The 16,387-nt window shown below is 40.3% G+C and overlaps 2 protein-coding genes and 2 non-coding genes across 10 annotated transcripts in view; 3 read left to right on the top strand and 1 right to left on the bottom strand.

The window, feature by feature from the left end:
* Window positions 1-10,211, top strand: part of micu3a (mitochondrial calcium uptake family, member 3a) — a 30,206-nt gene extending 19,995 nt beyond the window's left edge. For 3 of the 7 annotated variants that reach the window (XM_070974821.1, XM_070974854.1, XM_070974846.1), the window contains 6 exons: window positions 5,405-5,499; window positions 5,648-5,819; window positions 7,111-7,219; window positions 7,356-7,513; window positions 8,958-9,022; window positions 9,684-10,211. In XM_070974821.1, coding sequence (XP_070830922.1) covers window positions 5,405-5,499; window positions 5,648-5,819; window positions 7,111-7,219; window positions 7,356-7,513; window positions 8,958-9,022; window positions 9,684-9,690 — 606 coding nt within the window. In that variant the 3' untranslated portion in view covers window positions 9,691-10,211. Of the gene's footprint in view, window positions 1-3,860; window positions 3,876-5,404; window positions 5,500-5,647; window positions 5,820-7,110; window positions 7,220-7,355; window positions 7,514-8,957; window positions 9,027-9,683 lie in introns of those variants that run through there. The other 4 variants (XM_070974812.1, XM_070974838.1, XM_070974830.1 and 1 more) reach the window with 2 other exon arrangements.
* The window catches only part of shoc2 (SHOC2 leucine rich repeat scaffold protein), a 370,366-nt gene that overhangs the window by 163,096 nt on the left and 190,883 nt on the right, over window positions 1-16,387 (bottom strand). The window lies entirely within an intron of this gene.
* LOC139350427 (small nucleolar RNA U3) lies at window positions 12,675-12,890 on the top strand. The gene has a single exon (XR_011603510.1). It is a non-coding gene; the product is annotated as a small nucleolar RNA U3 (small nucleolar RNA).
* On the top strand, window positions 14,746-14,961 carry LOC139350438 (small nucleolar RNA U3). Its single transcript, XR_011603515.1, has one exon. It is a non-coding gene; the product is annotated as a small nucleolar RNA U3 (small nucleolar RNA).

Here is a 16,387-nt window from a genome sequence, read left to right as displayed (position 1 = left end):
GGATCACCAAAGTTCAAAGGATTTATCCTCTGGGGATCATGGATATCTAAATTTTCATGACAATCCAGCTAATAGTTATTGAGACGTTTCAGTCTTGACCACAGTGGTGGACTGACCAACCAAGAGAGGGACTTTTTCATTCCTAAAGGCAAGGCCTTAGTGTGGCTAAAAATCTGTTCAAAACAAATGAACAGGACTAAAATCAATCATCACGTGTTTGTTCATGTAAAAGTGCTGCCCATCTGTAAAATCACATCTTGGCAATTTGTGCATCACAGAAAATTCACAGTAATTTTTACTTTTTCATTGACTTGTTCATGTACAACTCAAACATCTTTCTGATAGGCTATGTCTAACCGAAGGTGAAACTGCTGGTAATGATTAGTAACAGCTAACAGTGCTAGCAGGCTAGCTGACTAATGACAGGCTATGTACTGTGGTAGCAGCGGAAGCTGAGGCGGAGGTAATGACAGTGGAGCATAATGGGGCTGACCTTGTATTTACACCGAGCAGCCTTTCATCTGCCGGGATGTCAGACGGACAGAACAGACGAATCAGACAGAGGGGGTGGAGGGGCTGAGGAAAATAGAAGGGAGAAAAACAGGGCCATTAAAAGTGTGAGCGATTTAAAAAAAAAAAATAAATAAATAAAAAAAAAATATATATATATATATATATATATATATAATGAAGTAAACTGAACAAAAAAGTGAGATAAGGGGACACTGTACAAAGAAGAAAGGATGAATTATAGCAAAATGTTTGATTTGTAACAAACCAGTAGACGTAGAAGAGAAGTAGAAAACCTGAGGATAAAGGGGGAAAAAGGAAGAGATAAAATCAGAGCGACAACAAACAGGTGAGAGAGGCCCAAAGAAGATGACACAGGTAAGCAGAGAGAACAAATGTTGAGGAACAAAGTGGGTGGGGAGAGAAGAAGTTCGGGAAGCACATTTTGGGGAGAAGAAAGAAGCAGGTTGTATTTAGAGAAAGATGTGTTTACTCAACAGATTAGTCACCATTATACCTCTCTGCTTTTGTCTGGAGAAGGAGGGACTGACTGACAGGCTGAGAAGGAGGGAGGGAAGGAAGGAGCAAATCGCCTCTGTGTTTGTCAGGTGAAGGAGGCACTGCCAGGTAGTATGAGGAGAAAGGAAATGAGAGCAGGCGCAGGATGAGAGGGAATGAACTGACAGGAGAGGGAAAGAAAAAGAAAAAGGTAGGAGACAAAGTTAGGAGGGAGAAAGATAAACAGGTCGTGGGAAGGGAAAGGGGGGGTTTAGCTGTTTTTACCCTGGAAGGTGTGACTGACTGACAGTCTGACTGACTTGACTAAAGACTGACAATGAGCTCTTGCTCCAAGGTATTACTCACAGAGAGGGAGGGTGAGGAAGACCGTTTAGTGTTTACATCAGTAATTACTGTTTTTAACTTCAGCTTTATGATCAAAGTCTGTCGAAGCTCTCTCACACACAGATGGACAAATAGACACATGCATGCACCAGGTGTTGGCTCGTGCCTTGTGGGCGTGGTAACCATGACGTCTTCATGGGGATGATGAGCTCACACTGGTGCTGCCACACTTCCAGGAACGATAAGCTTGTTATGATCAGTTTGGCATTACGTGTACCCACAGTTAGACTGATCTGGGTTCAGAAAAGGGTTCATTAATACCAATCGTTTTTATTGAACCTTATCATATGCTGACAGTTTCTTATGTTATATATCAGCTTTAAGTTTCACCCAAAAAACCCCAAATTCTGTCATCTAATATAATGTAGTATTATGAGAACAATCGTTAACTCCAGTCAGGAATGACTATCTATCATGTTAGAGGTTGACAGTCCTGACTTTTCTGTAAGTACAACAGCAACAACTCTAAGTATAAATACATAATTAAATTGAATCCATTAATCCATTAAAATGATAATGATTAAAGTTGTACTAATCCATATTTTTATATTAACAATGGATCAGCTGACTGTAATGTGAAAGGTGTCACTCATGATGAACCCACAGAGAATCATCACTCTGCAGTTTCCCATAGACCTACAAAGCGTGTTACAGTAGCATCATTCAGCTCATTGTATTGGTATGATGGTTCACAGCTTAACTGTTTCTGTCTGATCAGCCTTGCTTTCAGCAGCAGATGACTGTTTTCAGCAAAAAAGCGGTGATATCTCACTGTACACTACCTCCCCAGCAGCAAACAGCAGACACAGCAACTAGCTGTTAGCATTTAGCAGCTAAAGAGACAGATTTCTGTCAGGAGTGATGGGAGAACAAAACTGACCTAAACGAGACTAAATATTTGTGGGTAAATGCAACAGCTCCAAATGTTCAACATAACAAGTTTATATGGTGATAATATTTCAAAATTACTTTGTTTTAGTAGTGTTGAGGAGAGAGTAGAGCAGTTGGTCTACAGCTTCCTCTGGTTCCATATGTGATCTCATTGATTTCACAAGTTTTTTTTGGTGCATGGCACCCAAATATCAATAACCTCTCCTGCTAGTTTTCTCAATTCAACTGAAATCAATCACAGTACCCAAGTAATTCCACTCACCACACATCACTCTCTATCTTTTGTCCCCCAAATAGATCCAACCTAACTGACCAACTGGATTTATCCTTAATTATACATAAGACATTTAAGCCTCTTGGGGACAGCTGACAAATCACTGCAACAGTGATGGGAAGTGTGCATTTTCAAGAGATCAACAAAATGATTGATTTTAGTTAACCATTGTCTTGTTTTAGTGTTCCTATCACTGCAGGGGCAAAGCTGTTTTTATGAAAAGAATAGCAAGGACATGCTAAAAGGAGGGCTGAGAGGCACAGACACACCACCTGGATGCTGTCTAGATGTATGAACAGCTCATGTGTCATAAAGACATCAGTAATGCGTCAGTTATAAGATAAAAGAGCAGATGCATTTTTGTCCTGTTTGTCCGTAATCAGACAGAAAATAAGACACTGGAATGATAAGTCTGTAACTGTTTCAGTTCGGCTGTGTTTACATGAAGTCCCTAATCAAAGACTGGAAGACCAGACTCAAAGTGAATCAGAATCAGAATCCGAAACAGACTGAAAGATCGGAGCCACACTAATGTTGGTGATCCTAAAAAGCACTTTTTCATGTTTATTTCCCAGAAGATATTTCAATCCCGTGAGTTACCGATTGGCATCCATGACAGTGGGATCTACTACAAGGCATTTTGTTTGGAATATGGTTAGCGCCTTGATCTAGGGAATATTACTAATGTGCATCGGTAGCCTTAAGTGCCCAGAATTGAGACCCATAATCTGATTTGGCTAAATGCTCTAAATGCTTACATAATGAACTTATACCAGGAAAGTTTTAGTTTACTTTATCAACTATCCTCGTGATTCCCAACCTGGAGAGATATGATCAATGAGTCAGGATAGAAGAACAAAAAAAATTTTCTGCCCTATAAAATTGTTTTAATTCATCATTGCATTTATCTTTGTTTTTTTCTGCTAGAAACCTCTTTGAGCCTCTAAGTATTCACATGAAACAACCTAAGGATAAATATCACTGTTAACATTAAGTGCTCACAGTGCAGCCTGTATGGAACCTTTGATGAGGGGTCCTGCCTTGACTGTTTGTTTTTTCATTTTAGAAACTTTCCACCTTAAAACATCTTTGCACCTCACTTGTTTTCTCTAATTTTAATTCAATGAATTCACATCTTATGGCACAACACAACAACGTCTGTCAATTATGCAAATCTAGCTTGCTAACTTGAACAAACATCTTTTTTTTTTTTTTTTTTTTACTTTTGTAAACCTGTGTTGTCTTCTTTGACATTTTCTTCTTGTCCCACATTGGATTTTAGGATTTTACTCTTGAGGTAGAACCACGAATGGCATCGTGGTGATGTTGATAATGATGATGATGATGATGATGATGATGATGATAATGATGATGATGATGGAAATGGCACAAGTGCTCTTCCTCCTTAGAAAGACATGAGATTGCACCCAATCTGATGTCTGCATACACCTCAGCATGGCCATGGATTGGACAGGGGTGTTGGCTGGTTGGGGCATGGCAGGAGAGAGACAAAACAGAGGCTTTCCACATCCTCTCTTTCTGCCCTGATGCTGGCTGCCCAAAAGCACAGTCACCTTTTTCTGAGAGAATAAACAGTGAAATGCACACTCATGCACAGTTTTCTTTAAGGCTCATAAAGAGTATGCCACCTTGTTTTTGTAAGGGATTAGGAAGGTGTTAAACCAGTAGATTATACGAGCAAAGAACAAACATGGATCTCAAATGACCAGGATCATTCTGTAACCACGCACTTGCAAACTGTGGAGGGAGGACAGAAGAGCTAAGATTGAAGAATATGTAAACAGAGTAATGATATAAAAAGGGAAAAAAAAGGATGAAAGTTGTACAGATATGACACAATGATTCTCATTCGTTGACGGAAAAAGGTGGAATTGGCTCACTTTCTCTGCATTTGTGCTTGCGTGGGTTTTGTTTCTGTGCCGCTCTTTGTGATTTGAGGTTCTGTCCGGGTGTGTCAATGTGGCATTTGCAGAGAAACGCATGAGATGTGGTGGCTTTAATGTGTCTGTGTATGTTTGGCAGTTTAGTGTTATGTATTTGTCTGTCCCGCCCTTAGTTGTTCTTCCATGTGTCTTCTTTTTCCTCTTCTCTCACCTCTCTTGTCTCTCGTTAACACTATGTCCTCGTTCGTCCAACATTCTTGCTGACCCTTATCCCCACCTCTGTGAATATTTGCATGACTCTGTCATTGTGTCATTTCATTGTGTCTCTGTGTCTTAATGTGTGCTGCTACTGAGAACTTCTTGTGTCTTCAACAGACCAGTGTTGGTCTGTGTTTCATGCTGCTACAGCAACGCTCCTCGATAGTCTAGGCAGCATGGAAAAATAGCTCCATAGAGCTCCATGATTGTTAGAATTAAAATGGACAGAAATCTCTCCGTCCATTTGGCCTCATTCCATTTTACTTTTTTTTCCCTCTACACACTTTATCTTATTGAAAGCTTTGACAGTCATTCCACTATGTGCAATTTTGTCATCATAGTGGAAATGCACTGAACCTGCCTATCATTTATTCAATTGATACTTTTAAGAGGTTAAATTTGAACCTTACTGCTGCCTAGACTAGTATGTTTGGTGTCACAATGGCTGACTGTTTGTCTGAGCTGATCCGTTTGATTGACAGTTTGCTGTTGCCCATCCGGTGCACGTTCTGCACATGTGCAGCAGAAACCTGCTTCCTGCTAGCCATGTTGGATTGATGATGGACTCGTCCCGCTCACTGCTCCTCCTCCATCCGCAATGCTTTATGTTTGTTGCTTAGTCACTCATTGATCCTCTCTCTTATTCCTTCTTGATGATTCGTAGCGAGCAGATGAGAGTATCACTATTGACACTACCCTCTTGGTCCATTTCTTTGGGAAGAAAGGCAAGGCAGAGCTTACATTTGATGACTTCTACAGGTACTAAAAAACATGAAGTGGAAAGCATAAATTATGTGCCAGTGCTATGCACAATATTAACCAAACTACAAAATAGTAACATGCTTCTTTTGCTAAACCTTTGCATAAAATATGCTTCCTCTTCTTTCCTGTCCTTGCTGCTTTTCAGGTTCATGGATAACCTTCAAACAGAGGTGTTGGAAATTGAGTTTCTGACCTACTCTAAAGGGATGACCACCATTAGTGAAGAAGACTTTGCAAAAATCCTGCTGCGTTTCACCAATGTGGAGAACATCAACGCCTACCTGGAGAATGTCCGCCAGTGTATCCCTGACGAGAAGGTACAGGGCATGCACACAGTTCTTTACTGGTAGAGGAACTCGCACACAAATCAACAGCTGTTACAAACTGAAAATACACTATTTGTGTGTGGATGTATCTGTCATCTATCATTTTTCTTCAACTAATTGAAGTAAAAATCTTGAGAATAGGAAATGGTGGTGGTGAACTATGAAATTACAGAATGCTGCAACAGTACAGTTTGGAGCAGGATTTTGGATGGTCGATTTACCTTTATACAACCCCAGATACCTTCACTAAACTCTATTTCTTCTTCCTGCTTTATGGCTGCTTTATGCCTTCAAGCCATCTAGAGCATCCGTAATTTCCCACCACTGTCCCTGCCTGAGGCTGTTGTGGCTCTCCACACTTCAGCGCTCCACTGTTTCACTTGACACACACACACACACACACACACACACACACACACACACACACACACACACACACACACACACACACACACACACTTGACTGCACTTCCAGCTTCATGTGAATGTTTATCTATCTATCTATCTATTGGCATGTAGTTCTTATGCAACACAACTCTATTTCTGTCCCTCCCTTCTTTCCTTTTCATGCTGTGGAAGAAGCAGGAGGTTGGTCTCTGCCTCGTACAATACACGACCTGCAGTTACAATCTGTCAGTCTATCCTGCTATTTAGTTGGTCCGCCATTTTCTTTGTTTCTCCATTTAAGGGATGTCGAGGTCGAGATACATGACTGCCTAGTTATTTTTGGAGTTATCTGTGTATTTTAATCTGCATCATTTCACGTAAACCTAGAAAGACTGCATTTCCGTTCTTGTTTGTTTATTTTGGCGTTTGTTACTAATCTCGCCATCATCGGTTTGATCTTGATTCACAGCATAAAGCATGTGGTGGTTACTGCTACTTGTTGACTGGCTTCAGCATTATTACTGAATGCAGCTAATTTAGGGTCATGAAACACTGCAAGAAGGCTACAGTTGAAATGTTCCACATCATGAACACACAATCCTACCATTAATGACCTTTTATATCATTAATGGGACTATTCCATGCAATATCTTGGTTTTTGATTGATAGTAGGAATTGTGGTGAGTCGCTTTTTTTTTTTTACTTTGGTTAATTTTTCTGACAACATGGTGGACATGCCTCCTGGAATGTTATATGCACATCTGTCAAGATCTTTTTGGGTGGCAGCCTGTGCAGAAACACTCATTACTCTCATTTTCAAGCAATACTTCTTCGTTTTTCTGGGCTGGTTAGAGTTTTATTGCTTCACATGTGATTTTTTTTTCTGCTGTTTCAGGGAATCACCTTTGATGAATTCAGATCCTTTTTCCAGTTCCTCAACAACCTCGAGGACTTTGCCATTGCGATGCAGATGTACAATTTTGCTTCCCGCTCCATCGGACAAGGTAGGAGGAGATGAGTGGCAGCCGGGGCCACAGCCTCTGATGGTCTTGACACACACATATGGTGTGTTTTTCCTTCCAGTTTGGTGTGCAACAAGTAGCTGAAATGATCAAAAGTTTTTGCTCTCTCTCCTGCCAGATGAGTTTGCGAGAGCAGTGTATGTGGCCACTGGACTGAAGCTGACACGCCACCTTGTACACACCATCTTCAAGATCTTTGATGTAGATCACGACGACCAGCTCTCCTACAAGGAGTTCATCGGAATAATGAAGGACCGTCTGCACAGGGGAGCCAGGGTGAGGAACTGAGTGTGAATGAAACAGAAAGACGACTGCTAGCTGAGAAGAGGCTTTGAACTGTCTGACTTTAATGAAACGATAGAAAAGTGACTGGGGTGGATCTGCGGTCCAAATAACAGAACTCCCCTTGAAAAATAACTAAGAGGAGAATGAATCACAGCCAGTAACTGCAAGGAGGACATGAAGATGAGGGTATTGATCCCCATAAGAGAAATGTACCTCCCTCCACATGCAGGCTATCTTTCAGGGTCTGCTATATAAGACAAACATAGGGATGGATGGGGTTGACCTAGAGTAAGCTTTGAAAATGTTCTCTATTAAGGAGGGAATGTTATTCTGATATAAAGATCCAATAATATCGTTGTGGTGAAATTCACAGTTGGGGGAATCTCAATAGTGCTCCTATTACTGCAGACACCTGAGTGACTATTTTATTCTGAGGACTTGGCAGAATTTGTTTTCATTTTTATAAAAGGGGCTTTGTTGGTTGGAACCCAAGTTATCCAGCTGAAGAATAGCCTTTATAACAACTAGACCGCCATGCTGTTTAAACGCTTGTTTCCAGTTATTGTACAGGGGTTTTAAAACAACAAAGCCTATTTTTGCCCTTCAGCCACTGCAGACAAACTCAAATGATTTCAGGAAATTATTATTGTGACCAAAATTGAGTCAACACAAGATGAAGGACTTTGAAAATACCATAGGTAACATGCACACTAGTACTGAATAGTAAAAAGTCCATACTTTACATTTAAATACATAAGACTGATTAAAGACTTCAGTAAAATGTCAGTTCAAGAGGGATGAAATGACTCAATATTGACAAGGCTGGGATTCTTTTCAGGGGATTAAATCTTGGCCATGTTGCGTGACAGCTTTTAGGAAGAAGCTGGCAGCAGCTTTGATTAATTACTTGAAGTGATGAAAACTCTGACTGAACTGGCAGTCACCTTGAGTGACTTCATAGTGTTGTTGCCAAGGAGGGACACTGCCATCTAGTGGTGTATTGTGATGCAATACTAGAGTGTAGAGAATCATTTTCAACAGAAGTGAAACACACACAATGTGTCCGGTTGTTTCAAGCTTACAGTTTGCCTGATACGCCACAAACATCACTAACAGCAGTGAGCCTGGAAGATGTTCTGTTATGACCCTAATGGCTTTGTTGGATGCTCTCTTGGCCTCACAGTCTTGGCTTATTAACAGTGTTTTCTCCCTCTTTTACTCCTTGCTCTGCTTGCATTCTTCTCTCTTTCTGCCACACTCACCTGCACCGTCACCCCAACCTCTCCTGTGTTACACCACCCATGCCTTCTTTTTCTTTGCCATCCATCTCCACCACTCTCTTTTTTGTCTCTTGTTTTCTCTTCTCCTCTGTGTTTTCCCTTCTTCCTCCTTTTCTGTTTTTCTCTGCCACGATGTCTATCCACTGACCTCTCAGGGCTATAAATCTGTGGAGCGCGCCACCTCTTTTAGATCCTGTCTGAAGAAGGAGCTGGCAAGCAGATAAGTACCACCAGCACAAAGTTGGATTGAGTTCATGGTGTTCATTGTTTTCGTCATTTTATTGTTAGATTTTATATCTAGAGTATTTTTTTGAAAACACATTAATCCCATATTTGGACGTGATTACAACATCAGCCACAATAACACTCTTCAGCTGTCCTCTCTGATGTTTAACCATTTGACATGTAATATGCCTTTGATCAGTAGCACCTGGATTAAATGATCTTTCAATTCCTGCCATTAAATGTTACCTATCTTGAACTTGTATGGGGAAAGTACAGCAATACCAGGGGGCAGTAGCAAGGGGCAGTATGACTTCAGACTTCTCTAACATCTCTCACACGTCATATCTAGAGTTGTTCAACACATTTTACAGTCATTGTGACTTGTACCTCCTGTAAATGAGCAAACTGTCAAGGTCATGGTGACCTTAGTGTGCCAGGATTTGCAACAGTAGGTTCCTGAATGTTTTCATTTTGGAGAATCCAGAATGTGTGAACAGCTCAAAATGTTGTGCAATATATATTTTGAACTTTTAAAAACTTGATTCCTTGTGACTGGAATTTTTAGTCATCACAATAGTACTGTATCATAACTCACAGTTAAAGGAATTGGCTTCTGGCTCCCAGCATGACCGAGCCTCCTTTTGCTCTGTGTTTACCAGGTGAAAGGCCGACACCACACTTCCTTCTCCAGCTGCGTTCGCTCTGGAGCCAGAAGACAAGTGCACCAGCTCTGGAGGAGGTACAAGGAGAACCTATAGAGGAGGACAGAGACAGAAAGCAGAAAAACTCATGAGGGAAGAGGTCTGATGATGGAATAAATTCAGTCAGTGGCCTGAGTTAACAGCAATTAATTTTCCAAGGGAAGATGTCCAATGGACCTCTAAAGCAGATAATAACTGCAAGCATGACTGTACACAGCTGACTGACGCATTCCCTTTTTACATGTTTTCCCAGCCATTGTGATCTGTTGAAGTCATCCCAAGTATGATCTACTGTGTATTAAAAGAACAGAATTAGATTAGAATGTGACTTTACTCTCCCAGCATGGCTCTTCCAAAACACTCAGTAGAACTGCAACCAATCATTACTTCTATTTTGGATAAATCTGTCAGTTGCTTAACTTGCTATAAAAAATGTTTATTGCCAACTGAACTTCTGCCAACTAAATGAATAATGTCCGAATGAGTGATCTCATCACTTACTTATCAAAACTGTAATATATGCTTCTTTTTGTATGCACCACAAACTGTAACAACCGAAGGAGCACAATATTAATTAAATGCCAAAATCATCTTTAATGATAACGTTATCCATATAAATGTAATAGCAGGAATATGAAATAATATATTAACATACAAAAGAACGCTACAATTGTAGGATTAAATGAAGGCATCGTGAATATGCATTGTCCCAATTTTATTTTAATCATTTGAGCATTTTACACTTACATTTTGTTTGATCTCATATAGCCAGTATGTTATTTGCTTTTTGTTGCACTGAGAGAATATATAAAGCCTATTGCTATGTTAGGAATCCATGTTATCCTGATATAACGACAGCACCTGGGATTTCTGTGACCAGGACAACATACTGAAGAACATGGAGGAGATTTTTTTTTCCTCATTTCAGTGTTTTACATGACTGGATCCTTACATGCAACCGCACGCACACACGCACGCGCGCGCGCACACACACACACACACACACACACACACACACACACATATATACATACATGCATTTGCCTATATTCAGCATAGATATCCACATAGGTGCCTTTTGTCCATCTCCTTTATAAATCCCAAAAATGTCACATAGTAATCCAGACTTTCACAGCAAATAATTCTACACTGTCACTTTCACTGTGTGTTGTCTGTTATTCATCATCCAGTCTTTAGTGTTGTAATATATTACTGAAATGAATTATTGAATCTAATTTTAATGTCTTGGAATGAAAAACAGAATATGTTTTCAACATATTGAAATGATGGAAGAAGTCTGAATGTGTAAGAAATTGTCGTTTTTTTCCCCTAAGTTACTCTCATAATGTTACAAATTACTGTCACTGTGTTCCCGACAATTCATGTATTAGTCACATCAGTGGACCTGGCGAATGAATTTCAATGCATGAATAAACTATTTTAGGACACAATAAGTCTGTGGTGTTCACTGAACGCGATGCACCCACTATTTAAGATGAACATGTTCAAGAAGCAAATATGCTATATCTACTATATATATATATATATATATATATATATATATATATATATATATATATATATATATATATATATATATATATATATATACTATTGTTTTTTTTGTTTTGTTTTTTTTACCTCGAACTCCGCCCTCCTGCAGGCCGCAGCCATTGACACCTGACCTTTGGCCTTAAAGCAGGACATTCTTGCGAGATGCAACAAAGATGCTGCGGGGTCGATGCTGCTGGTAAGTTGGTTGTCTCAGTGTTGGAACTACTGAGGCATTACTAAAACATTAGTTTACAGCACAGGAGATTGTCGGGCTTAAGCCGCACTGCAGCCAGGTGGAAATGCTAACACGCTAGCAGTTAAGCTAACGTCGTTCGCTAGTTTCTGGACATTACAGTTAAGTGGGTAACGTACTAACGTTGTCACCAAAGGTTTCTCCTGTTCCGTCCTAGCCATTGCATTTATTGTTATACGTGTTTGGTTAAGTTTATCTGAAGTTTATCTAACAATAAGGGCGGGACATTTTACATAATCGATGGCAGGTAACGTTAGGTAACGTTAGAAAAAAATAATCCACTATTCTAGAAGAGAAACAATATTATCATCAGTTGGTATGAAGTGTAATGTAAAGGCACCAATACAACGTAATGTCCATTTTGGTCATGGGATATTTGGGTTCTGGTTTAGGTTCAGGTTTAAGGTTTGTTGTCGGTGAAATGTTATCTAAATGAAATGACGCCCTCGTGTGTTGTACCAAACCAACTGCTGGTAAGACGGCAGAACTGAGGACAGGACCGGTACGTTACAGCGAAAATTACAACAGACTTTGCAGGATTTTCGAACTGACTTAAACTGCAAGCTATCTGAAGACCACTTCTTCGTGTTTGTTGTCACTGTTTAAATGATGTGATTTGGCATCTCTGAAAACCCTCAAAACGAGATCGAATCTGGCTTTGGAGTTGTACGCGGAACTGTATTTGTGCCGGGTTTCTGTCAGGAACATAATAAACGACGCACTGCTCGACATGTGTCTCGCGTAAACGGTTTAAATCATAGACGGTTTAAACCCAAACTTTATTTTACTCCCTATACCACAAGCGTCTTCCATGTTGTCTTATTGTTAATTCTCCGAACAGTCCGGTCGATTGTCAAAGGTTTTGGCTCGTACATTTCAACAAGTAAACAAATATACAAATCACTCGAACTCAATTCGCCAAGCATTGTGGGTATTTTGAAACTGACCTGAAACATTGAAAAAACATCTTGAATATAAGTTTACACTAAAGTTGTATAATTGTGGGGTTTTTTTTATAGTTATACTTTGTTTACTACCAATTCATCTGTCGTTTTGGTTACGTGTGACAATACAGAGTAACCCTGAGTGAGAACGACTGTTCTGTGATTGAGTTGCCGTGTTCTTCGAGGTTTTAGGTTAAGACTATACTTTCAGGGATCATTTCTATAGTTCTCAACTTGAGAAATGTGTTTCTAAAGTGATTGGTCTCGCAAACCACGATGAAGAGTCGTGATATTCCTTTCTGAGCGCGAAGCGGACAGAGAATAATGATTCACTTCATAGGTTTTCTGTCATTGATGACCGTTCAGTGTTCCCTTGTGGAATATTGAGGAGAGGAATATGATCAGAGTGGTTTTAATGCTGTTAAAAAAAAAAAGAAATTTAACAGTGGAGCGTATGTGTAAGAGAGGTAAATGGTCATATGCCATTGATTTAATTCTGAATATAAAAGGAGAATGTCCCAACTAAGTTGTTCATGTATACTGTTTGATTCTGTATTGAAAGACAGTAGTTTCTGTTGTTGACAGTTGTTTTTTTCTTCCATTAATCTCATTTGATATATTTAAAATTCAGAGGTAATTGGCAGTTTTCCAGTTGTATATGAGTAAGAGTATTGCATTACCATGTTTTCAAAATGACTATTGTGGTAAAACCAGTTTTAGATTTTAGGATAAATATTTAGTTTTGTAAGTTGTTTATGTTAAGACTAGTGATGGGCACGCCAGTTCTTTTAGATGTACTGAATCACTAGAATCAGTTCACTAGAAAGATTCGTTCAAAAGATTTGTTCACTGAATCACCGAATCATTCAGTGCTTGGCAGGAGGAGCCTGCGACTCCTGAATTGATATATGGCTGAAGGGTTCAGGTTTCAGTTCAGTTCACAGCTTCCAGGACCTGGAGACAAGAGTGTTGTGACTGTGTTGCTTTGACAAACAGATTTGTAAATATAAAACTCGTTTATAAGTCATGATGTTTTAAGTGTCCTGTCCTATGGTATGCTATTTAACTGGTCTATTCGGTAAATGGGGCTCAGTGAGTGATCTGTTCACTGAACGTATACCCCACAGTACATTCAGTGAAGGATTCACACTGAATATGCACTGTTCCCTCGCAAATTGTCGCATTGAAATGAGCAGACAGTCACGCATTTTCTCAAACTGCGGGTTTTATACACTACTTGTTACATGCTGTGTCCTACTGTACGTGAGTTGTTGCGGTGGCAAATTTAGCAGAGTTTAAAAAAAGTTAGTTTTCTCCGAGGTACACTTGAACACAACACACCCCTATCTCCCTCCGTCACTCCTGCCTAGTGCCTGCTACAGCTTGTGGGTCTCACTCTCTTCTCATTACTGCCAGCCTGTTTTAAGTTTCTTTATCTGGAAAATTAATCCGTTAAAACAAGTGTATCCCTCAGAGGAAAATGATTCAGGAGAGTGTAGTTCACTGAGTGATTCAGGCGTCGGTGACACGGCGCAGTCGGTGCGCGTGGTCCCTCCCTCCCTCCCTCCCTCCCTCCCTCCCTCCCTCCCTCCCTGCCTGCAGCGGCTCGCCGGCTGCCCGCCCGGCGCTGCTGACAGTTCAACTGAACTGAGAAACGAACGAATCACTTGAGGAAGTGATTCAGTTCAGTACGTTCACTTAAAAGATTCGGTCTTTTGAACGAATCGTTCGCGAACGACACAACACTAGTTAAGACAGAAATGAATGCATGAAAGTACAGAAGTTCTGTCAGTTAAAGCATCGCTGTGTGGAAATGAGGTGAGGAGAAATTAGATGCTGACCATCTGATGCCACAGTACATTTAGTCTTCTCTAAAACAACCCGCCTACTGATGATTAAAAGACATCATTTACATGAGAAAAGATCAAATTGTACTGTCTTACTTCTAGTCAGTGAGAGAATTCAGCCTCGTCTTGTGAGTATATTTGACTAAATGTTGTCATTGTAACTCGTCTTACTTTTCTTACTTTATTCAAGAGTGTTTCTCTGAGTCAGTGCTGCCTTTCTCTCTGTATGCGCTGTCTGAATCACAGCCATGCCATCATGCATGCCTTGCAGTGATTGGCTGTGCTGTGCTGAGTCATTTACATAAACACACATGACTGGAAGAGACACAGCAGCTGAAGGGTTTTTGATGACAGTGACAAACCCTGAGTGACATTAACTTTGCAGTGAAAGGGATGCAGTGTTCAGCTCTGCACACTTTAGGACTATACTTTCAGGGATCATTTCTATAGTTCATGACTTGAGAAATGTGTTTCTAAAGTGCTTGGTCTTGCTAACCATGATGATGAGTTGTGATGTTCCTCTCTGAGCATGAATTGGATGGAGAAAAATGGTGTATTCCATATGTTCTCTGTCATTGATGACTGTTCAGTGTTTCCTTATGGAGCATTGAGGAGAGGAACATAATCAGAGTGGTTATGAATTTGTGTAAATAGTACATGAAGGGATAAAATTTAATAGTGGATCCAAAGTTATGTATAAATTTTGGAACAGAAAGCGTGGTCTTGTTAGGCATGAAAGAAATGATTCATTTCATCTACGCTGTGACAGAGCAACTGGTGGAGGCAGCAAAGAGGAAGCCCTGGTGAATGAGAGGCTGTTTTCACTGTCAATCAAACTGAGACTATACTTTCAGGGGTCATTCACACATCCTGCAAAATACATGGAAAATGAGAGAAAAAGCAAAATGTCCTGGAGAATTAGTGAAACATTCTCCTCTTTTCCTTTACCTGAGAATGAACTACCAGACTATCAATCAGAGCTCCCCAAAACAGACAACACGGCCATCTGAAGTTATGTTCAAGATCACAATAACATTCAAACGGTAGATTATGGACGAGGCTGCTCTCATTTATGTTGTGGAAACGCTGCACACACACTAGTCACACCACATGGTAGCACATGCTAAATGCTTGCTAACAGTACTTTTATTTCTTTGCTTGCATTGTGTCTTTGCAGGTCTTTGTTAGAGTTACATACTTTACACTCATCTCCTTATAAGCTACATACACATGGTCACACAACCAACATACCCTCCAGTAACTATAAGCTGCACACACATGGCCACACAGGCAATATGACCTTTAGTAACCTCAGAAAACACAAGAATGAAACTTAAGATATCTATATAATAATACATTGTATTTACAGAGCACTTGCTAGCATAGAGTGCAAAGGGCTTTCCACATAACAACAATGACGGAACACTGTAAAAGAAAATATAATAACAATATGTATTGATACATTAAAACAAGGCAAGACGTTGTCCAGTTCATGTGTTTCTATCATCGATGACTGTTCTTTGCATCTAAGAGTATGGAGGAGGGGACATGATCTGGAGTGGGCTCTAAACTGAAAGCATTCCATGTAACTGAACCCGTTTCCACGTACAGACAAAGTGGTCTGGTCAAGGTTACTGCAACTGCAAGGATGAGTACTTCCATTGCCGAGTTTGTAATACAGAGGGCTGTAGGGTGATGCAGATCGAACCATCTCCAACTGAACACGAGCAAGACAAAGGAGCCGATCGTGGACTTCAGCAGGCCTAAGCCTCTGTATTCATTCAGGGGGAGGATTCATAGTTGGTTCGCTCCAACAAATACCTGGAAGTGTGCTGGGAACGCAGGGCTCTCTACCCAAAAGGCCTGAGGTAACTGTGCTTCCTGTGGAGGTTCAGAGACAACAAGATGATGCAGATGTCCCATCAGTCTGTGGTGAAGAATTTCACAATATGTTGTACTGTGTATGATTGTGTATGTAAGTAAAACTTGATTTGATTTGAAGGTGCTCCACGTAGCAGGACAGGAGATCATTCCTGCAGGTGACCATGAAACTGCAGGTGT

The sequence above is a fragment of the Chaetodon trifascialis genome, chromosome 2 (assembly GCF_039877785.1).
Source record: "Chaetodon trifascialis isolate fChaTrf1 chromosome 2, fChaTrf1.hap1, whole genome shotgun sequence".
NCBI lineage: Eukaryota > Metazoa > Chordata > Actinopteri > Chaetodontiformes > Chaetodontidae > Chaetodon > Chaetodon trifascialis.
Note: the sequence above shows the minus strand (reverse complement) of the source record. Positions and strands in the feature narration are given on the sequence as shown.